The 24,151-nt window shown below is 32.5% G+C and overlaps 1 protein-coding gene across 2 annotated transcripts in view; it reads right to left on the bottom strand.

Moving 5' to 3' along the window:
- The window catches only part of Uchl3 (ubiquitin C-terminal hydrolase L3), a 53,076-nt gene that overhangs the window by 7,732 nt on the left and 21,193 nt on the right, over positions 1–24,151 (bottom strand). Inside the window, exons 6-7 of one of the 2 annotated variants that reach the window (XM_063246851.1) lie at positions 6,273–6,461; positions 1,718–1,793 (exon numbers count right to left, since the gene is read on the bottom strand). In XM_063246851.1, coding sequence (XP_063102921.1) covers positions 1,718–1,793; positions 6,273–6,461 — 265 coding nt within the window. The remainder of the gene's footprint in view (positions 1–1,717; positions 1,794–6,272; positions 6,462–24,151) is intronic. The other variant, XM_063246852.1, reaches the window with a different exon arrangement.

The raw sequence follows: 24,151 nt of genomic DNA, 5'->3' as shown, positions 1-24,151 counted from the left end.
TCTCTAACATCTACATCAATCATTCTACAAGATGTGCCTTTCTTTATTAAAGTCCTTATTTCAAACCAACTTTAAAATTTTTAGTGCTAATCTTGGCAAGCTTTAAAAAAGCACATTTTATTATGTATAGTTCACTTTTGATATATGCCCTTCCACCTGCCCTTTTAGCCTATGAGTTCAGATAGCAATCTGATCAATCATATTGTGTTTTTTAGATAACTCTTTCCTTCCCATTGAAATTAATGATTTTGGTTTTTTTGTGATATCACCGTTCATTGAGCTACCATCATATTTAGAGTCTGGTTATGAATCTCCCTGCTTTTAAAGAACTAAGGATTGAACCCAGGATACTGAACATGCTTCACAAGCCAAGTGCTCTGTCACTGAGCCATAACCCTACAACTCAAGTCTACTTTCCTAAGGTTAACAGAATGCATATGATAAGTCTCAGCAATATCTTTACTTCCTCTTCCACTAACCAGACCTCATCATGCAAAGTTCAGAGTAGAAACTCTGCTTCCAGAAAGAAACATGAATTCTCAGTGACTATGACACCTATCTGTATAGGAATTTTGTAAGCAATAAAGTATATCTTCCAAACTTTTCTGCAGGGCTGTTGTAAACTCCCATAACAATGACTGCATTTTAGTTTGATTCCTACTCAAGTCACTATTGTAGACAACCCTCTACACTGTATATTTCTATAAATACTGTTGCCTTTCTTTTCCGTGTTCCCTTCAATAATTCCTCTTCTTTTAAATAAAGTGTATGATTCTATTTCTGTATTTCAAATACAAAACATCTAAAGTTTATGAGTCACATTTACGTGACAAACTGAGTTCTGTTTTTTTTGTTTTGTCTTTTTTGTTTTTTTATCATTATCAGGGATCAAACTCATGACTGCACACTTGCAAGGCAGGCGCTTATGCCGCTGAGCTAAATCCCCAGCCGCCAAACTGAGTTCTTTTAGAACTTTTCTGACTTTAAGTTCATACATACACAGCAAGTGAAAGGTAAAAGAAATAAGAAATGATAAGTAGAACTACTGAAAAAGATTTTTTCCTTTTTTTGTTTCTTGTATTTTTTAACCAAAGTCATATGGAGAAGGACAAGAAAGACTCATTATTAGTATTGTTCACTAATTATGAAAAATTTCATAAGAAGTTTCTTCTATTTGGATAATTCAGTTGAAATTATGTGGATCTTCTCCAAGATGTTCCAAAATAGTCCACTCACAGAAATTTTCTTAAAAAGAAAAGAAAGGAAGGAAGAAAGTTCAAGTATAGCCTAAAATACCAAGTAATTAACCATGGTACTTTGATACTTGCTAGAGGGAAGCATAAACATCAGACAGCATACATAGATACAGCACAAAAGCCTGAAAACCAGGAGTACTCATTACTGAATATAAAACTTGGTACATAAGATATATTTTAAACATAAAGACAGCATATCCAGATAAAAACTTAACTTAGTACAAACTGCCAAAATGATTTACAGAATTTACTAATGGCTTTTACTTTTTGCTTTGCTAAAATGCAAATATGACATTTAAATGTTCTTGAATATGATGCTTGAGCATCAAAAAAAAAATTTAGTAAAAGAACCCCACAACTTTTATAGAGCAATCAGTTAACTTACATAAACAAATATCAATAATTCTATTATTATTATACTTTCCCATTGTGTTTCCCATATAAATTAATATAGTTCTTACCTAATTCGTAGAGATGCCCATCTACATGAACTAATGCAATAAAATGAAGATCTACTTTTTCATCTATATTTGGTGCCTGGAATAGGAGGGAAAAATACAAATTAAATATAATAGTTGTCAAACAAATGAATCAAGTACACATAAACATCTACAAATAGTATCAAATGATATGAGACATTTATCCAATATAATTCCAGGCTTCATCCTTGATATGGTGGACAAAGTAACCATACCCATGTTTGTAAAAAGTGTGCAAATTGTCCTTAGTCTTAGCTGATCTAAAGAGCCAAGTCTTGCTAACCTTAGAAGTCCCCTGCCTAGTACAATGGCTGGTACATAATAAATACATACATACATATATATATATATAATGTGCAGTTGTGGATGAAAAAATATATATAATGTGCAGTTGTGGATGAAATTAAGGTATGAGTCGATTTAATTTTTAAAATTCAATGTTAAAGCATTTTTAATAATTCATCAAGAGTATTAAAGAAAATTTTCAAATTTGATTAATTGATTGATTTTGTTTTTTGGAGACAAAGTCTTGCTATGAATTCCAGGGTGAACTTGAATTTATAACTCTCCTGCCTCAGCCTCCTAAATCACAGGCATGTACCATCATGCCCAGTGCAAATTAAATTTTTTTTTTGTTTTTTTCGTTTTTATCGGTACCAGGGATCGAACTCACGACTGCCTGCTTGCAAGGCAGGTGCTTATGCCGCTGAGCTAAATCCCCAGCCCCGCAAATTAAATTTTAAGTCATAAGGAAAGTGAGATAGCTCCTTTAATGACTTGAATTTAATCTCATGCTTTCAGTAATACATTGTGAACAATCAGAATAAAACAAGTATGGGCACTAATTTTAGATTCAAAAAGCTTACAAGTGAATACATTTTGGAAAAAGCCCTGAAATCTAAAGGGGGAGAAAAGAGTCAAAACAAATTAAAGTACGGTTAACTACTATAAAGCCCAAGAATTTTTCTTTCTTTCATTTTTAATGAACAGTTTCAACATAGCGAGGTTTTTGTGGCTTACTAAAATCAATTTACATGAACACTATATACATTGTTTAGGCATTCAAATAATTCATGCAAAGTCAATAGATTGATTAGTTAGTACTTTGATATACAGTAAGTACATGGCTAACACTAATGTGTTAGCTGTGTATCAAATCTATGTGGCTTAAAGTGAAGTACAGTAACTAATATACAAGTGAAACATCAATTTTACAAGTAAAAGTTTTCAAGAGGCACAAATCAAATTATATTCCACATTACCTTTTAAGTAAAACGATACACATCCTAACTCAAAAAACTACACTTTTCTTACCCTCAAACAATGTATACATTGTAAAGTGGTTGTAATATATAGTTTTCTGGTACAGTTATTAAAAGGTAAACAATATCACTAGTTTTCTTCATTACTATATTTTATTTTATTTACAGAATGTTTATAAAACACTAATCAATATAGTGACTCATCTAATCTCTCATTATTCTTCTGAGATTATTTTCCTTAAAACTACAAATGGAAGAAATTTAGCATAAATTGATGCAGCAAGTTAATTCTTCCTAATGTCAGTCTAGAACTGAAGAGTTCCACACTGGTAGGAATCAACATCATCTAGCTTCACTATTGCTCCAATACTGGACTCTTGTCTACTACAATCCTTTCTTGTGGAAGCCCCTCCATTAAATGACACTGCCTAAATTTGTGGCAGTCTAGCCCATTGCTAATTTACTTAAGAATATCTCATATTGAGATTAAAATGTCTCGCTGTGTTTTCCATCATCCTGGGAAAAAAGCCCAATCCTTCTTGAATATGGTATTTCTTCAAATATTTTATATCTGTGATAATGAGTTGCCTTACTCTCCTAGTCAGGAAAGCAAAAAATATTAGTGATCATTGAATCCAGTATCCTCAGTTTATCAATGACTTAAACGAGACTTCAATGTTCCAAGGCTAAACCAAGCAGTTTACAAATTATAAGTTAATTCTGTGACAAAGTACTAGAATGAATTCCTCATTTGACTAAAAAAATTTTTATTTTACACATTCTAAGACAATTCTCCAACATAACATCAAGTATTTTAAATCTTTTCAATTACTGTTCTTAATAAATTGCTACTTTAATTTCTCTTAAGAATTAGATGTCATACACCTCCTATGTTTTATATTTTGCCAGTAAACAAACCATACTAGAGTAATAGCAATACCACTGGAGTCAGAAAACTGATTACTCAACTCCTATGAGCTTTGAGTTTCTTCTTTACTTTGAGGTTTACATGAGATGTGTCAAAATAACTTGGTTAAGTGTTGTATAAAGCTTATGTATTTGTACTACTAAAACTACATTTTCACAAATATAAGTAATTACCAAATACAGTGACTCAAAATTGTGTCACTGTACCTTTTCACCAGAAGTAAATACAAAAATTACAAAACTCTAAAGCAGGCATAAAGAGCCTTCAATGTATTATATAAGATAAGCTCAAAACTATTAAGTCTTCTACAAAACTTCAGTATCTATTGTAAGTCACTCACTGCCTTTAATCAAATACACCCAGGGTCTAAAATCTGCAATTACTCAATTATGAAAAATTATCTCACTAAAAATCATAAATAAAAATCAAATACTAGCAAGTCTTCTATTTAAAAAAAAAATGAACAACAAATTACAGAAGGCAAAAAAACAGAAACTCTGGATTCGATAATTTTGCCTGTATATCAATTCCTTATTTTAGAATATAGTATTTCTTAATTACCTTAAAGAACTGAATACTAACCTATCAATTAGAAATTAAATATTAAATAGAAATTTCATTTTTTAAAAAGTCAAATTTAATATATAACACTAAATATATACCAAGCACTGTTCTAAATGCTTTATATATTTTGATTAATTATCTCACAAATGAGGTAATACAATTATACCCATCTTAACTCTCAAGAAGGCTGAGATAGGCATTTAGTAACAGTAAAATGTTCTAGAATAACTGCTAGACGTGATGGACTCTAGAAAAAAACTCAGGTAATATGGTTCCAAAATCCATGCTATTTATACATTATGCTATCAAAATATGAGGCTATCAGGCTGTAGAATTAAAATGAAGCAATATCAACATTACGTTGAAAATATAAAACTGGAAATGTCAAATTTTATGCCGTTCATTTATATTTACAATGCTTTTAAAAGTACAAAAAATTTTCATGTTTATAATTAAAGCAATTGTGCCCTAGTCAGAATTTACAAAATTAGATTTTACTCTATTCATTAACTTCACTTGTATCCCTCACTGTGTCAAAAGGATAACAGCACATTAGAAAAGCAACAAATATCAAATGAATAAATAAAAATGACAAATGAATGCTTTAACTCAACAACAGTAATGAAACAGACACTAGTTTGTTGATACTCAGTACAAATGAAAGGCTATTGGACAATCATATTGATGTTTGGTGGAAGCAAATGTTTAAGAAAACGTGTTGAAACTCAATTCATAGTTTGAATACGGCTCCAGAAAGGCAAATAAAGAGGAGGAAAGAATGTTCAACATCAACTTCTAACTGTTCTAAAGTGTTAAAATGTTTTGTTATAAAATTTCCCGTGGTTTTAACAGTCGAGAATTACAGAAATGTCAAGTTTCTTGACATATGGCACACATCAAAACTTTCAGATACTGCATTTTTAGATAGGCTCTGCCAAACTAGTCAATGCCTTTAACAGTCTAAAATATCAGAAAGACAAGAGTGGTAGTTGCTTAATTCCGCAGTTTATTTTCCTTATGATAATTACTAAAATTCCATAATCCACTTCAACATTTAAAGTAATTAGGATTACAAAAACAAATGTACTTTTTAGTTTTGTGATAATTTCAGATTACAAAAGAGAAATCACAGAATTTGTGGGAAGCTTATATCAATACACAAAGAGAAAATCTTCATCTCCTACTTGGAAAATATCTTCAGAAACCGAATAGGCAGGGAAGATCGGATCAAGATTAAACCAAGTACCTGAGCCACCTCAGGGAATAAAATAGCTTAGAAGAAATACCCTACACCATAAAGGATTTAGATTGAGGATAGAGTAAGTAAAGTGACCCCAGAGCATGGCAAGAGACAAGTCATGCTCAGAAATATGAAAAAAAATTAAATAGATGACAAAGAACTTAGAACGTACACAGCATTTGTTGACCTGAGTCAACTAAATGAAATCAGAAAGCTGAAGGTTAAGAAAACACATACTCACTTTAACAAGACAAGAACTTAAACATTATCACAAATGTTGATCCATACACATCAACAAGCAGGCAACCTTATGTTCGCAGAATATGGAGTGGGAAGATGGATGTTTACTAAGGTACTGGGCTGAAGTCAAGCGAGACTGCAAAGCATAGAGGTATGCTTGCAATCTTACTGTGGAGAAAAAACTAATGATTGAGTGAATCAAGAGAAAGCATTTTGAAGACTGAAGACGTTTAAGGAAAAATAAAAAAAAAAAAAGACTGCCCTTGTCACTGGAAGAAGAGATGGAAGATTGACTACACTTACAACAGAATGGAGACCCAAAGATGGTAGGCGTAAGAAGGGTCGCCAGCGACGAAGACGAAGAGATGGACTGGTAGCCTTTGCAGGGCCTACATGGTTACGTTTGACCCAGGGCAGGGATGCATGGTGACACAATGATGAGGCCTTCGTTCTGCAGTGGCTAGAATGAGGCTGTGATGAAGATGGCGAGGACTACATAATTAAAAAAGAGAATATTTTACTTAGACCACGTTACTGGGTGATCATTTATTCTTAAAAGCAACGTATGGTCATACTTGTATTCATATGGTCTAGTACTTTTAATAATCCTAATCTTTAAAGGTGACATCTGAATATTGGTTAAAAATGTGTAAAGGGGAAATATGTTATATGTTATAACTTCTGTAAGTGTGCATCTGAAATATCAATATAGCCTCATTTGTATAGCAGACTCAGGGAACTGAATATTTAAAAGCCACTAAAATGGAATCAAACTGTATCAAATTGTTTTAAAAATACTAACACACAACTCATGTTACACATGCAAAACACATGAAGAATAATGGACAGAAGAAAACCATATGGTGATAGGTGATGATAAAAAGAATTCCTTAACAGCATAAGCTCTGAGGAGAAAAACAACAACAATAGCCTTTAAAATATAGCAAGGATAAAATTTAACTCCTCTGAAGATGATGAGAATATACTATCCCTTATTTATAGTAGAAAGCTACATGGAATATACCCTGGCCTATTTAAGATCTTTTAATAAACAATATTAAGAATTAAAATGTGTATCATTTATGTAAGTATTCTTTAAACCTTTTAGATATACCAATTCATTTATACTCCCAGTAACTCCTGAGGTAGATTCAACTATTACCACTTTATAAATGGATTAAGTGACACAACCAACATCACACTGCCAGTAAGTGATAGAGCTGGGAATGTATCCCGGAAAGTTCATCCTCTCTTATTTCAGTGCTGGAGAAGGAGCCCATGCCTTAGGCATCCTAAGCAAACTTTTATCACTAAGTTTATATCTGACCCAAGTCCAGTGATTGTAATGACTATGATGTATCATCTAAATGACTTTACTGCTAACTTATCAGATCAGAATCTAATACGCAAAGGAGTAATTCTTGTAAGGTTAGATATTTGGAGAATTACCTATTAGACCACTATCATACTATGAAAGTTAAATCTGGCCCAACAGCTTCCACCAAATATACATTGAGTGAAAAAACTTATTAATGATAATCTAAATGATTTAAACTGTCATTATCAATAAATAATACCAGTATATTAAATAAAAATAATTTAATGCAATAGGACAAAAATGACAATTATGACCATACTGAGAAGAAAGAAAAAGAGACCTAAGTTCTTGCATTATTAATTTCACCAATCAGAATGTAGTCTCTTTAGGAAAATGAGAGGTTTTGCTCTGAAGGATTTTTAAAATTCTTTCAATCTTGAATATTCCAAAATAGTAGTTGATAGTACTTTTGATCTATATAAGCAACACATGAGCCCAAAATAAAACTATGACTTTGATGAGGATTGAAAAAATATGGTTTTGACTATTTCTGTTGCTCATAAATACATAAGTTAATCATAAACTTGGCTCTCTATAGTAATATAGGTAAATATATCCAGGGATATAACTCAGAGGCACAGCACCTGCCTGGTAAGCATGAAGTTGTGAGTCTGGCTGCTGATACCAACAAACAAAGAAACAAATATAGGTATATATAATAAAGTGTCTGCTCTCACATAGTCTAATCTGAAATTTGTTACAGTTGATCTGATTACATTTAAATAAGGGGGAGACGGAGAAAACAGGAAATCAATGCACGAAACAAAGAAATGGAATGTGAAAGGACAGACTATTAAATCAGAGCTGTACACTGATAGAATGTTCATTGTCAGCATAGTTAAAACAGGAGATGTATTCCTGCAAAAAATTCAGAGTGAGAAAAAGAACAAAACTAGGAATGAGTAAAAGATGTTTAGAAGACTAGAGTGTCAAGATTGGGATTTGATTCAAGTATTAATGGTCTTTTACTTTTGGCATTATTAAAGAAAAAATTAAGAACTTTTAGAAAATAATTTCAAATTTATAGTTACGAAAATAGAAATAATAGAAGATCAATCTGACACGTTATCCATATTTATTATCTGTACTTACGTTCTCTTCCTCTCATCACATAGTTTTCCTCCTGAATGACTGACAGTATGTTCATCATGATCCTGTGCCCCTAAATACAACTATCTCTCAGTATCCATAAGGGTCTAAATCCAGGAACCCTAGGATACCAACATCTACAGATGTTCAAGTATCTTATATAAGTATGTTATAAGCCACGCATTATGGCCACATTTGTAGTCCCAACACTCAGGAGGCTAACACAAGAGGATTGCCTTGAGTTCAAAGCCAGCCTCAAGTAACACAGTGAGTTCAAGGGTAATAGAGTGTATAAAGAGATCTAGTCGCAACGAACAAACAAACAAAATAACATGCCAGTACTTCCACATAACCAAACCACATTTTCCCATATTTCAAATCATCTCGAAAGTAAATATAGTACCTAATTGTTACAGCGTATTATTTAGGATATAATGACAAAAAGAAAACTTTGTACATGTTTAACACTGTTACAACTGTAGTATTTTTTAAAATAATATTCTCAAAGTCACTGTTAATTGGATCTACAGATGCAACACTCACTTGTATAAATCAGATTTCCTAATACTAAGATAATTTTCTTACAGCAATAGTAATGCAGTTATCACCCCAAATTTTTATTGTGTGAACTGACAGATTTAAATTTTAAATTATAAATATTTACATTAAAAAAATTTTTAAAGATGCTTTGCCACTAACATCCCTCAAACCAATCCCACTGCTTCCACCACACTTACGTCATCCTTCTTGCCACTTGGTGAACCAGTTCTGGAAGTCCTCTTTTATGAGTGTGTTCAGTTGTACTATCAAGGCTGCCCTGATGTCCTAAACTAAATCAAAATATTTACCTTGGGGACTGGGGATTTAGCTCAGCGGCATAAGCGCCTGCCTTGAAAGCAGGCAGTCGTGAGTTTGATCCCTGGTACCGATAAAAAGACAAAAAAAAAAAAAAAAAAAAATTACCTTTCATATCATTTGACTCTGAGGAAGAGCTAGAAATCCTATGGTGCCAGTTCTGGTGAGTAAAGCTGATGAGGCAGAAATTGTCATGAATACTTTTAACTGATTCAGGTCATCAAGGCAGCCAAAAAAGACACACATGAAAGTAAACTTCCAGATCTGCTTCAACAAGTAATAAGAACAATGAGATAAATATGTTCAAGCAACAGGGAGTATTTTAAGGGAGAATAGTGGCAGTGGGTGGTACCTTGGCTCACAGATTTAATGAATTCCATAGTTCTAAGCTAGATGGCCATGTTGTGTTCATGCAGGAAAGATGGCCAAGGTCATGTTAGTTACCTGAAGCAGAGTTCAAAAACAGAAGCAAAATTTTCCCAAAAGTTTCTGTTCATGTACAGAAGCAGTGGTGAACTGAGGTATTACTGTATTCTTTTACGGTAATCAATTTTTAATTTTTAAAATTTTTCAAATAGACCATTCTCAGAAGAAAAAGATGTACAAATAGACAATAAATACATGAAAAAATGTTTATCATCTTTGGCTATTAGAGATACAAATCAAAACAGCCTTTCAATTCCACCTTATTCCAGTAAGAATGGCTTTCAACAGTCTTAAAAAACAACAAATGCTGGCCGGGTTATAGAGAAAAAGAAACCCTTCAACACTGTTGGGAATACAAATTAGTACAAACACTATGGAAATCAATATGAGGGTATAGGCAACTATTTTGAAGGCAGTTAAGATTCACTGTGATGCCCACTGTGGTTTGACTATTATCTTCTTTTGAAGTTCAGTAAGGTCTCCAATGTATAAGGTTTTATTGCTTTTGTTCTGTTCTGTTATGTTCAATTTTATTGTACCTGATGATATAGGCAATTCTTTTTAAGGTAGCAAGGGGCATTATGGTAACCATTGTTGATTACCTTGTATTCTGTTTTTACATCATGTACTAGGTCCATCCTTTGTTTTGACCGACTCTGCTTTGTTTTGTCACATTTGATTTTATTCTCTTCCAAAAAAAGTAATAAGAACTGTGGGAGTAATAAAACCCAAAATGTTTAAATGTTATTGTAAAAAAGAGAGGAAAAGAAAGTGCTGTAAAGGACACAACTGCAGGTGTTTTTAGGTGTGTAAGATAGATGACCATACTACTAAGTTTTTGTTGGATCATTGTACACAACTGTTTGCAGTTTCACTGTTTGAATGTCCACTTTGTACGCTTAATTTGCTAACTTGATCAACTATTTCTAAGATGACAATATGTAATTGATTAACCAGTGATTTGTTTATTTTTTTTGAAATTCTATATTACTTGTACCCTTTTACTGTTTTGTTTTGCTCTCTTTAAATAAAAAAATCAATATGAAGATTCCTCAAAACATTAAAAATAGAAATGCTACCTGACCTAACCATTCCTCTTCTTTGTACCTTCCCCAAAGAGTTCAAGTTACCCTACTGTAGTGTTACATATATACCCATACTTAACAGAAGTACAACTCACAATAGCTAAATAATAGAAGACACCCATATGTCCACCAACAAATAATAAATAAAGAAAAATTGGTATATATAAATAACAGATAACTACTCAATCACAAAGGAGGGTAAATCTGAGTCACTTGTAGGAAAACGGATGAATTCTGAGAACACAACACAGTGAAATAAATCAGCTGCAGGTTAAATATGGCATGACTTCTCTAATATGAGACCTCAAATTTAAATTATTTAAAGAGCAAAATAAAAGACTCATATTAAGAAAAAGGGAGGTAAACTCTGTAAGGATGGGAAGGGAATCTGAAAAAAGATGGAGAGGGGGCAGTAGGGAGGAAAAAGGAAGTAAAAATGATCAAGTTATAATATGTTGACTTCATAGACCTGAATATAGTCACTAAGTATTCCAAACATATACCAAAATTTTTAAAATTTTATATAAATATTCACCTTTTCACACCCTGTATAATACTTTTGTCTAACACTCCATCCATATTTTAGTACTAGCAGTGGATATGACCGTGTCTTTTATGGTGTTTTTCCCCAGGGTCTAACATACAAGCAGATACTAAACTTACTTATCATGTTTCTCTAGTGTCTTTTAACCTGAAATATTTCCAGCTCATTTTATTTCATTTTGTACTATCTGTGAACAGGAGCAGTTTTACTCTTCACCCCACCCCTCCCATATATCCTTTTATTTCTTTTTTTTCCCACTACTGATTGGCTAGGATTTTCAGTATTATAATGAATTGCACAGATCATTTGCTTTTCTTTATTTCTCCTTTCCTTTGGGTTTAATTTGCTTTTCTTTTGCTACTGTAAGATCAAAATTAATCACTGACTTGAAGTCTTTCTTTTCTATTAATAAACATGTAATGCTAGTTTCCCTCTGCTTTTTGTTACTGTAAGCATTTACAGCTTAGATTTCTCTTTAATTCCTATTCAGCTGAACTTTGTAAATTCTGATATTTTTATTTTCATTCAATTAAAAATATTTTCTAATTTCCATTGTGAATTCTAACCTTGATATACAAGTTACTTAGATGCATGTTAACTTCTAAATATTTTGGTACTTTCCATATATCTTTTTTCTGTTATATATTTTCAACCTCATTCCATTATGGCTACATTATGGCCGATTTAAAATATTTTAAATTTGTTAAGGTTTTTTTTTTTTCTCTGAACCTGAATATAGGCTATCTTGGTGAACAAAATATTTTCTGCATACCTGAAAAGAATGTATATTCACCTGTTGTTGGATGAATGTTTGATAAATATCAAAAGGCCAAGTTGCCTGGTCATCTGCATCCTTGGCAATGTTCTGTGTTTGCTGCTTGCTGATCACTGAGAGGAATACTGAAATATACAACTATAAATACAGATTTGTCTCCATTCAGTTCTATCAGATATTTGCCTCATATATGAAGAGACCCAAAGTTTTAGCTGCACAGACACATTTTGTTGTGTGTATATTATGACTCATCAGTAGGTAACCTGTTTATATAGTGTCTTTTATCATAGGTAATAGTTCTTGTTTTGAGTAGTGCTTGTTTTTAAGTCTGCTTTATCTATTGTTAATACAGGAACTCCAACTTTCTTTTGATTAATATCTATAATGCATTTTCCCATTCTTTTAATTAATTATAGTATTTTTATATCTTTTAAAGTGACTTTTTTGTAGTCATTCTTAATAAAACATTATTTTTCTTTCAGTGTGCATGTTTATATTTAAAGCATTTACATTTTATTTTCATGTAATTTTTTTCCTGAATGAATGGGTTTAATAGTGCTTTTCCTTTTCAAAAGTATTTATGTTTAACTCAAAATAAACTCTTGAATATCTCTAAGTGACTAATGCACATAGAAGCCCTCTATACTCCAGCCCTTTCTAGGTTCTATAATGTCTTTTTCTGTTAACTTACTCCACAGAATACCACAAGTAAATTTAAACATCTTTATAATACATACATACACATTATATTTCTTAAATCTCTATTTCATAAATTAGAGTAACAAAATCTCAAAAGTGGAAGAAACACTAGAGCCCAACCCTATGTTCAACAACAGTCTCTATAATTCTCTACAGTACTCTTAAATATTAGGAGTGAAGGTAACACTTCCCCAGAGAACATGTTCAGAACAATCACAGTTGCTTATATGTGCAGTATTTGATCTATTCAAACATTAATGATTTTAAAAAAGGCACCGAATATCTTTGTCATTAAAATGGGCTGAGTTAATAAATAATAATATTTTTTATCCATCATCCTAATTGTTGTGGAGACAGGGAACTAACTGTTTTAAGAAACTGGTAATTTCCAACTCTTACAATAAAATAAAAAAGTTTGAGTTTGACTTTTTTTCCTGATGATAAAAACTTCTTTGTATCTTAAGTCTCCCTCTCTTCCTTGTAGACCAAACACATTCAGTCCATCAATTCCAACTTCACATGCCCTTGTTGAGGAAACGCCCTCCCAGATCCTGGGGTTTGGACTTGGTCCAGTCCATCAACTTTGCCCTCTGAGTGTGGACTCCACATAGGGTTGTACAGCCTTATGTGGCCAGCAGCTGTCTCTTCCTTTCACTGGATGTCTCTTCCTTTCATGAACACCACTTACAAGTTTTCTTTTCTTTTTTCTTTTTATAGCCACAACATGTTATTCATCTTTAGTTCCTTATCTAGCTTTTTAGTCTCAAACAACAGCTTCTTGTTCCTAATCTGCTATCCCAAACTACTTGCATTTTCCACAATGAAGTGACAAGTGCTCAAACTACAAAGACACAAGATTCAATCAACGAAGGTTAACTCACACATATTTCTATATATGCATCTCCAACAAGCTGTTCTTTCAAGTCTCCCAGACAGCATAGGTGGTGGTAGGGATGTAAGAATGCTGGTCCAGGAAGTTTCCCCACACTGACAACATGAAACCCATCCACATCTTTTGGGGAAGATGGGGAAAATTCTATTTTGGGGAATTTCTATTGCATACTGTTTGCTCATCCACATAGCCAGAAAGGGGTAACTGTACTAATATACCACTGATTTTGGGATCCACACTTACATAATTTTTTAGTACTGGGTTGAGTTAAAAATCTGTACTCATTTTTATATTTTCTCAAACTGCTGTTTGTTTCCTTTCCAGCCTTTTGAGGGATTACTTTTATGATTGTAGCTAGTTTTATTATAGAGTTCTTACTTATATTTTAAACTTTTTTAGCAATTGGTCTGGGATTTGCAATGCGTACCTTTAGTCATGTAATATACCACTTTTCATGGAGTGTAAGAACCTCATAATAGCATTATCACAATTTCTTCTTCCCAACTTTTGTGTCTTCATCAAATACTTTTATATATGTTATACATTTATATTACTATCTAAAATCAGAATAAATTTATCTTACATTTACCTTCATTTGTTCTATTTCTAGCACTTTCTAATTTTCTAGTGTCTCTATTGTAGTTCCGAGTTTCTACTTTATTGTACTTCTGACAAAGAAATTACATTTCCTACAATGTGAGGAGTTTGGTAATGAATTCTCTTAAAGGTTTGATTTCTCTTTTTGTTTTTATTTTTTTGGAACTGGCGATCGAACTCATTACCTTGCACTTGAGAGGCAGGTGCTTATGCCACTAAACTAAATCCCCAGCCTCTTATTTCTCTTTTTGAAAGAAATTTTTGTTCTAGTCAACTCTTTCAGCTCTTAAACATTCCATTGTACTCTTTCTTGCATAATTTCAGAGGCAAAGTCTGTTATAATTCTTGTCTTGTTCCTCTGGATATACCTATTTTCTCTGCCTTAAACATTTTCTAATTAGTCTTCTAGCAGTTTGAATGTGTTTTAGGGTGTATGTGTCTGTGTGTGGTTTATGGTGAGTATATTTATTCTACCTGGTGTCTGAAGTACTGTTCTGAAGATATAGTTTGATGACTTTAAATATTTTTGGAAAAATAGTCATTCTTCAGTATTTTTTTTCTATCCCAAGGCCACTCTCTCAATCTACTCTGTAATCTCTCTCCCTCTCCTAGCATCTTTTGAGATTCCATTTTCCTGCATTAGATCAGTAGAAATAGGTCAACAGTTCTCAGGTGCTGTTTTCTGTTTTTATTTTTTCTCACTATTTTGGGGGGAGGGTCTTTTTGTAGGTAATTTAATCATGTTTAGTAATTCTTTTCTCAACTTTGTTGAATTTCTTGGTAAAAATATTCTTCATCTATGGTACCATGCTTTTTTACTAGCATTTCAATGTAAGCTTAGATAACAGAACAAAGAATGAAAGGAACCCAAAAGTATACCCTGCAGAATAAATTCCATAAATCAAGGATTGCATCTATATATGCACATCTGACTAATGTTCTACATTAAAAAAGATGGTACACTGCTGTATTACAACTGTTTCTCTCTAAAACAACAACTGAAGTACCTTTGGCCCAAAATAGTTGAGATCAGAAATGCCTCAGAGTTCAGAGCTGCTATCAGGATGAAGATGAAGATTATGACTATCATCATTATCAGGATGAAGATCATCATCTGTATAGACTACCAGTTGATCCTTGATCCATTTCAGGTTTTGCATATTTGAGTCTGAATTGCAGCACTGCCACTATAATTATATTTAGTAAATTATTTAATATGCTGACTTTTTAAACATTTGAACTAATGATTCTGATTTTTCAATCTAGCATACTATCCCCACCTCCTAATGCTAAATGAATACTCTCCTACTCACTACTCTATTTCTCTCTCCATTATACGCAATCCTCAACTATATAATTTATAAAGATAATCTGATTCAGAATATAGTCATAACAATATTTTTTAATTTTAAGGAATTTTTAATTTATATAATTCAGGAAAAGATTTTCAAATACTATCATTAATTATTATTTCTATTATTAGTTGCAATGCTGAGAATCAAATCCAGGTTCCAAGCAATATCATTTCAATAGATGAAAGACTTTAAAATGAAGGGTACTATTAAGGAATCTTGCAATTTTTAGGTCTTTTTCTTAGAATCACAAAGATTAAAGATACATAGAGTAACTTTAATATTTATAAAATTAGCTGTGGTATATATGTAACCTATAGGTCTATATGTAACCTAATTTATCTTTGCTTTGAAATATGAAAATTCAAACTCTGTGGTAAACTATCTAATTTTTAAACTATTTTCCATACTAATTGGACAAGATTAAATCTCTACAGTCTACTGTATTCTTGAATCTTTCAGAAAGAAAGATTCTTAATAACAGCTCATTCTCTTAGTAAGCATTCTCCTTATCTAGTAACTTAGTTCTGGTAAGGAGTATGAACATTTAAAATTATTACAATTATTAATGATAACAATTTTTTCCAGGACATCAGTAGTGACATACGCCCCCTTTGTTGACTGTGTGGGTACTGCAATAATATAATGTGACTTCACATATACCACTTTACAAGACATTTTGCAGGTCTGGTTCAAATTACTGCAACAGAATAGGTATTGCAATAAAGTGAGTCATGCAACTTTTTCCTCTAATGTATGTTAAAGTTGAATTCATACTACTGTAGTCTATTAAGTATAAAGAGCATTATATCTAAAAATACAGTTAGCTATTTAAATTTAAAATGCTAAAATATTGCTAAAAATATTAACAATCATCTGAGCTGTTGTAAAAATGGTGCCATTAGATTCTCAAGGCAAAACTGCCACAAACCAATTTGTAAAATATATGTGAAGAGTAACAAAGAGATGAATATTATGAAGATACAGGTATGCCTATAAGCCTCATTATAGTTCAAAAAACCTAGAATAGGCTCTATAGAAACCCTAAGAACTTTAAAAAGCACATGAAATGTTTTATTCTTAAGAAGGGAACACTAGCTAGTTCAATAAATGTTGCATGAAAGAAATAAAGTCATTCATTGAAAAAAATTTTTTTATTTTTAAAATTTTTAAAACATTTTGATTCTAAATTTTAAATCCTCTCAGTTAGAACTAAGACAAGTGTGAACTAAGTAGATATAGCCCATAAATGTGACTTTTAATATTCATAAGCGTAAGAATTTAGCTGACTTTCCCAGAGCCACATAACTAGTGACTGTGAAAGCCAGAGACAGACTCGTATCTGGATGCAATTTCTTTTCTTTTCTTTTTTTTTGTCTTTTTCTTTTTTATCGGTACCAGGGATCTAACTCATGACTACACACTTGCAAGGCAGGCGCTTATGCCGCTGAGCTAAATCCCCAGCCCCTGGATGCAATTTCATTGCTTTCTGTAACATGAAAAGCTACTGCACCCCTCATGTGTCAACTAATTTAACTGATTCATAGGAGGACATCTATCTTTATGCCCCTCAAATAGTTCAGATCTATGAGCCTCTAGTTGTCAAACTTATGAATAGTTCAGGAAGCCCAGTGCAGGGCATACACTTGTATTCCCAGCTACTAAAAGAGACTGAGGCAGGAACCCAAACTCAAGGGCAGCCTAAGTAACTTAGCAAGGCTCTATCTTAAAAAGGGAGAGCGCTGGAAATATAGCTTAGTGATCCTGGATTTAAACCCCAATACCATAAGAAGAAGAAAAAAGAGACAGATAATTATTTCAGGGGAAGAAGGGAGAATCAAAGATTCCAGATCCTAAAAGACTAAATTTTGTTTCTTTCACACCTAATCTACATAGTCTATATGTGTAAAAAAATTAAGAAATCACTCTTTAGACTATAACCAAAGAGCAAAATTGGCATGAAAATTAAAAATAAATGCTAGCTGGGTGTGGCAGTACATGCATGCAATAGGGTGAGGCAGGAGGATCCCTGTAAGCTTGAGACCAGCCTGGGCTACAAAGTGAGCTTAAGGCCAGGCTGAACTGCACAGGGAGACTCTGTTTACAAAAAAAAAAAAAAAAAAAAACCAAAAATAAAAACCAGGGCTGGGGATTTAGCTCAGTGGCATAAGCACCTGCCCTGCAAGCAGGCGGTCATGAGTTTAAGTCCCGGTTTAAAAAAAAAAAAACAGAAACAAAAACAAAAAGCCCAGACCTTTAGGTGGGAGTTGGAGGTAGGTCTGTCTAAAAGCACTTCTCTTAAGAAATCAAGTGTTTTGCAATATCTGAAGTGTTTAAATCTAAACTATGTATTCAAAAATGCTAAAATAAAGTCTGTTTTGGTTTATACTCAAAACAGTTTTTCATTTAAACTGACATTCTGTTATTGTGTCATTATATTCATCTAATTTTATAGACTGGTAAATACTTAAAATTATTACTGTTTTCATAAGCAATAAAAAAGTTCAGTACAACTCCAAACGGTCATTTGTAATTAACCATATTATTTGCATTAAATTATTAGCTATGTAATATAAAATTGTTAAAGCTTTTCTTTGTTTTTGTCTTACCAATTCTTATTTATTTAAGAGTACAGAAATGCTTTCTAGCTATGAGACCTTGGACAAGTTGGTAACTTTAGTTTCCTCATTGGTAACATGAGGCAATTATCTAAGGGAGTTGGGAAAGTAAGACTAGGGAACATAGAGTGCTTAGCCTATCACGTAACAAGCATTCATTAAATGGTAATTATCACTGTGACAAGATGCCAGGCATACTTTCAAAAGTAGTGAGAATTAAGAAGAATATTTAATACCTGGAATATCAGTAAGTTCAAAAAAGCTTTCCACTATAGTTACTCATGAATGATACTTAGGAACAGCTAAGCAAACAAACAAAAAACCTTCTGGATACTGTAGCATCCAGAAATGATGCTCGTTGTTCTTCTCAGTAATCCCAGTTATCTGAGGGTGAGAATCTTTTACAATGGCATGTACAATTTGTATGGATCTCTAGTAAACAACAATGTGCACTGCCTTCACAAGATAGAAACAGGACAATACTGAAGAGAATAAAATTCAACTCCTTTGTTTTTTAAAAAGAATTTTAGCTTATACCATTAGAAATCATAATTTCTTTTATTGACCTTTTGGTAAAATATGCATTTGATAAGGATCATTGAATGTAGCAGCCACTTTCTGAATGTGGTGTTTCTTTTCAGACTTTAAAATACTACTCAGTGCAAAAAATAAAATACAGAAAGGAATATAATTAGGAATGATTCTATGCTATGAAAACATTGTAACACATGTGTACTCATGTAAGCACATATATGTACACATACAGGAGAATGTATAAAATTTTTAACAGTTTAAAATCAAAATTATAAATTAATTCTAAGTGAATTTCTCCAGATTTTCAATTAGATTTCAGATCAATATTCCACATTAAAGTTTAAATTTAAAACAAGAAAGTAAAACTACATTCATACAAAAATTGCAGTCTTTTCCATTTTGAGTTGGCAAAGTCAAACATGGGCTAGATATCAAAATACACAAAATGCTTCCATATATTTCATGGAAAATTTGAATAATGGCAAACTTCTTCATTTTGCTCACTCAATAAATCAAGATGCCCACAGACTTCAAAATACTCTTAACTTTCTTTCTCTATTGGTTTAACAACTGTGTTCTTTCACTTCAGCATAAAATTCTCTATATTAGAAGTCACTGCATGTTACATTAAAATCAAACATACTATTGTTAAGCTACCCAAACTAATTTCCTATAATCTTTTTCTTTATAATTTGATAATAGTGTCCAGGAGGTTTTTTATGTATTGCAAAAGTGTTAAATCCTAAGTTACTCTTTATTCTAGAAAACTTCGGTTTAAAACAAAACTAACAGAAAAAATCTCATCAAACACAATCTCAATTTTTACTATAAAAGACATTTTAAAATATATTATCTAGTCCAATGTGGAAAAAATAATCTGGTATGTCTGGTCTAAGAATTTTCTTTCAAAATAAGGAAACTATTTCTAAAATTTTGAAGCTGAAGAAAAAGAAAAAGCAAAGGAAGGAAAGGAGAGGAGATACAAAGAAAAAAGGAGAGCTCTATCCAGGAAACAGTATACAATGACAAAAACAAAGGGACAGGAGACACAGACAAAAAGTGTAAGGAGCTAGATTAGGCTCTCAGTTTCAGGATGAAATAAAATGAACCTGCCTCCAAAAAACTGACCTTGAATCTGGTTGGAAAATAATTTTTAAAATGAGGTATGAAAAGTAAAGGAAAAAAGAATGATCAGAAATTTATAGTTTAAAATTTTTTGACAAAACTATATTTATATTGCTTAAACTACATGATATTTTCTCATCAGTTACTATTCTCATCTGGTTTTTCCAAGATTATCAGAAACTTAAATTTTATATTATAAAAACTAAGTTCTGAGAGAGAAGAAGGCTACACCAGGAAGCAAGCCCAGTATGGGAACCAGTGTTTTGCGCAGGCCACTGCTGGACTGCAACAGCCAGACCCCTTCCTCTCCCATTGAGTCACCACCATTTGCAGACCAGAGGTAGACAGAAAAAGGCCACATCAGGAAGCAAGCTCAGTCTGGGAACCAGCGCCATGTGCCAGCTGTTGCTGGACTGGAAGAGCCAGAACCCAGCCCCTTCTGGCACGGGGGCTAGCAAACAAGTACCAACTACCATCTCCACTACCACCCTTGCTGTAAGCAACTACCTTATCCAGAAAAACACAGGCTGTGATGATATGGAGGTGAAATACAATTGGATGCTTTGGTGTGTCACTAACATTGCAGGTCCAGGGCCACTGGTCTGATCATAGGTTCAGAGGATAGCAGTATGCAGTGTGGCATCAAGAGGGGATCTCCTTTTGAGGGCTGCAGCAATTGTTGATTCTCTATGGTCTTGTTTTGGAAGTCCTATTATTATTTAAATTGTTTTGTGGGGTTGGATTTTATTTTCTTTTGTTTCAATTATGCCAAATCCAAAAGCAGGAGCAGCTACTTCAAAGATAGCAAGATATAGCATGGTAGCAATTTTGGATTTACTATTGGCTTGCTTTGAAGTCTTTTGTTGCATTCACCATTTTGTTTTTATTGTTTCGTTTCTATTCTGCTCTATTTGATTTTTACTACGTTTAAAGTTCTCTGCAGCTATTTTGAAGACATCAAGAGGCACTGTGGTAACTATTGTTGATTTCTTAATGTTTTGAAGTCCTGTGTCTCTTACATTGATTTGTTTTGATTGGTTTTATTGTTTTATCCTCTTTAAAATAAAAAAAAAAACCTAAGTTCTTCCTAATAGCTTCAATTTCTTTCAAGGTAAAACAAAAGAAAATTAATCTCCAGAGAACAGATAATCAATATGTGAACCCTTTAATTTATATGTGTATAAGTTATTTTTGGCTATTGCATTGATTCCATCTATTTGTAATTCTAAAATAATTAAGCTAATGGAAGACTACAGTCAAATGAAACCATGCAAACTATACTTATATGGCTAATGAAGATGAAACTTTAAATTATTTTCTCTCACTGGCAGTGTTCACTGGATGGGCCAAAAACTGTTTCCTGGGTTCCACACCTGTGGATTCAACCAATCAAGGATCGAAACTGTTTAGAAAAAAAAAAAAATCACATGTACTAAACATTAATAAACATTTTCGTGCATTATTCGCTAAACAACACAGTACATCAACTAGTCATGTTTCATTATAGTAAGTATTATAATTAACCTGGAGATGATTTCAAGTGTGTAGGAGGACCTGCATAGGTTATATGCAAACATGAAGTTATTTTGTACAATGGATCCGTATAAAAGTGGTAATCTGAGTAGAAATTAAGCTTGTATACAAGTGTCTTGGCATCTATGGGGGTCCCTGAATCAATTTTCTACTTCCCCTGACTACCAAGGATACTGAGGGATAATGGTATATGATGCAATTTTGATTATACATACATATTTATGATTTTACCTTAGCCATCAAATCCTCTTTCATAGGTCAACACTACCAAAATTGATAACATGTTCTATTGTAAATTAAATATATTTCATGACTTGAATTCATTTCATAAATTTTTACTGAAGATCTTTGAAATATTATTAAGCAAGCAAACATCACTTCTCTTTATCAAATGAACAAAAATTTAAAAATAAAATTAAATGCTAGCAATGGCTGTTTTTTTGCAGCTGTTATTTCCTTTAGAATAAAAGATCTTTGAAGACAAAAACTATCTCATGTTCATCTTTGTAATGTACAGCTCCTAGTGTAGTGCCTCAGAGAGCAGATGCTCAAATAGGTTGTTTGGTTGACTGATTGGAAGAAAGACAATTTCACATTAGATAGTAATAACATTAAAAATGTTTATCTCTTTGATCCAGTAATTTCATCTAGAAAAAAAGATTTCAAATAAAGAACCAGGAATGAATACTTGGATAAACAAAGACACTCAATGAAATTATAATTTTAAATGACAAATTTAAAATGAACTAAAAATTAAAAGTTAAGGAAACAGAAACTAAACTATGTTCACTCACACAGTGCACAGTCACAAAGAATTATTCATAGAGATTTTATGAAACAAGAAAAGTGCCCATGACAAAAATGTTATGAAAAACTGCTTTACCTCAACAATGTAAAAATGCACTAAAAGAAATTAAACTAGAATTAAATATTGTAAGTGCTATAAGTACAACAATGTTCTATTGGTTTTTAAAGAATATGGTTATTATTATAAATTTACGTGGAGGATTCTGGACAGTATAATAATCTTATTTTATAAAAAGTTAAATCATCAGGAGATATCTATCTCTGTGCTGGCTCATAGAAAAAAATACACAGAAAAAAAATTACAACCTTTACCAATTACTTGTCAGGTAAGTATCAGTGAGTTAAAGGTAAAGCCTGAAGTCAAGTAAAAACACTTTTGCATTTCTTTTTTTGCCTTCACATTTGACTTGCAGATTTTTGCATCACAGATATTTGTTCACAACTTAAAAATGCTCTAGTTATCAAAATCTTCTTTTCTGAATAGAAAAGCCTTAAAATAAAATCTTTAAATCTACTAGCTAATTTAATAGAAGCCCAGACCACAACAACTTGGAAGTTCCAGCCAACCTATTATTGCTACTATTCTAGCTATTCTGGAAAGACTTCACTGGAATGGATACACACTCATTTGTAAATCACTTAACTGAGTATTTATATATCTAACTATAGTAGTTTAATTTCAATATCAGGGATTATTTTTCCATTAAAACATTCAACTGTGTGTGGTACAGAACCCATGTATCACCATAGCATACATGTAGTTTAGTTGATGCAAAGCTTGGCTTAATACAATCTCATTAATTTTTCTAATACAGCAATCTGAAATCACATCATGAAAGTATTTCAAAGAGATGAAAAATTCAAGAGGAACTGAAAAGCTATCAATACATTATTTTTCACAAAGTTTGTTTCCTATCTCAAGCTAAGATAAAAACCACCACTTCAGACTAATACAAAGCACTAGCCTTAACAGAACCACTATATAATCAACTTGCCAGATATTTATTGAAAGTGTTTGGAAGTGATGAGGAAAGAAGAGGAACTGAAATTGGACTCTGCAGCCAGAATGTTTGAGCTCAAAAACTAACTGCCAGGGGCTGGGGATTTAGCTCAGCGGAATAAGCGCCTGCCTTACAAGCAGGCAGTTGTGAGTTCGATCCCCGGTACCGATAAAAAGGAAAAAGACAAAAAAAAAAAAAAAAAACCAAACTAACTGCCACTCAGCAGGTATGTGTCCTTGGGGTAAGCAGCTGAACCTTTCTGGACCTCAAATTCTTTAGTAAAAGACAAACAATAGTAATAATACCTACACTTCATAAGGTTGCCATAGGAATTAAATATGTAATATCAACCACTTTAGCAGAATTATTAAGGAGAAACAAATCCAGTGGTATTCTTTTATTCTATCTAGAACAGAGTATAAAATGATGCTTGTATCAAGTAAAAATCAAAGAAAAAAAAGAACTCTCCTCCACTGTGATTTTCTCATTATTTCTTTACATCTCATTGTGTTCTTTCATTTTTTTAAGCTTAACTGAAAAATAAAAGCAATACCTTTCACTCTAAGTTAATGAAGCGTAAGTCAGGTGGGACTACTGTTTAAATTTCTGCATTAGCCAATGTGTGCTAGACGGTGATGGTGAGATGATGCAATGAGAAAAAACACATAAGCAAACAGGTCTCTTTTAGCAGCACACCACTGCCAATCTTCTGAAAAAAATACTGTGTTTTGATGGTTCAAATTATGGATTTTTCATTTAATCTACAAATCTCAGCAAGCAGTAAGGTTCCTACCTCCTCCATTTTCATGAAAAGGTTGACAGAGGGGCTGGGGATTTAGCTCAGCGGCGTAAGCGCCTGCCTTGAAGCAGGC

Source organism: Cavia porcellus, unplaced genomic scaffold, assembly GCF_034190915.1.
Source record: "Cavia porcellus strain 051 isolate PalLab524CR breed Dunkin Hartley unplaced genomic scaffold, mCavPor4.1 scaffold_4, whole genome shotgun sequence".
Classification (NCBI taxonomy): domain Eukaryota; kingdom Metazoa; phylum Chordata; class Mammalia; order Rodentia; family Caviidae; genus Cavia; species Cavia porcellus.
Note: the sequence above shows the minus strand (reverse complement) of the source record. Positions and strands in the feature narration are given on the sequence as shown.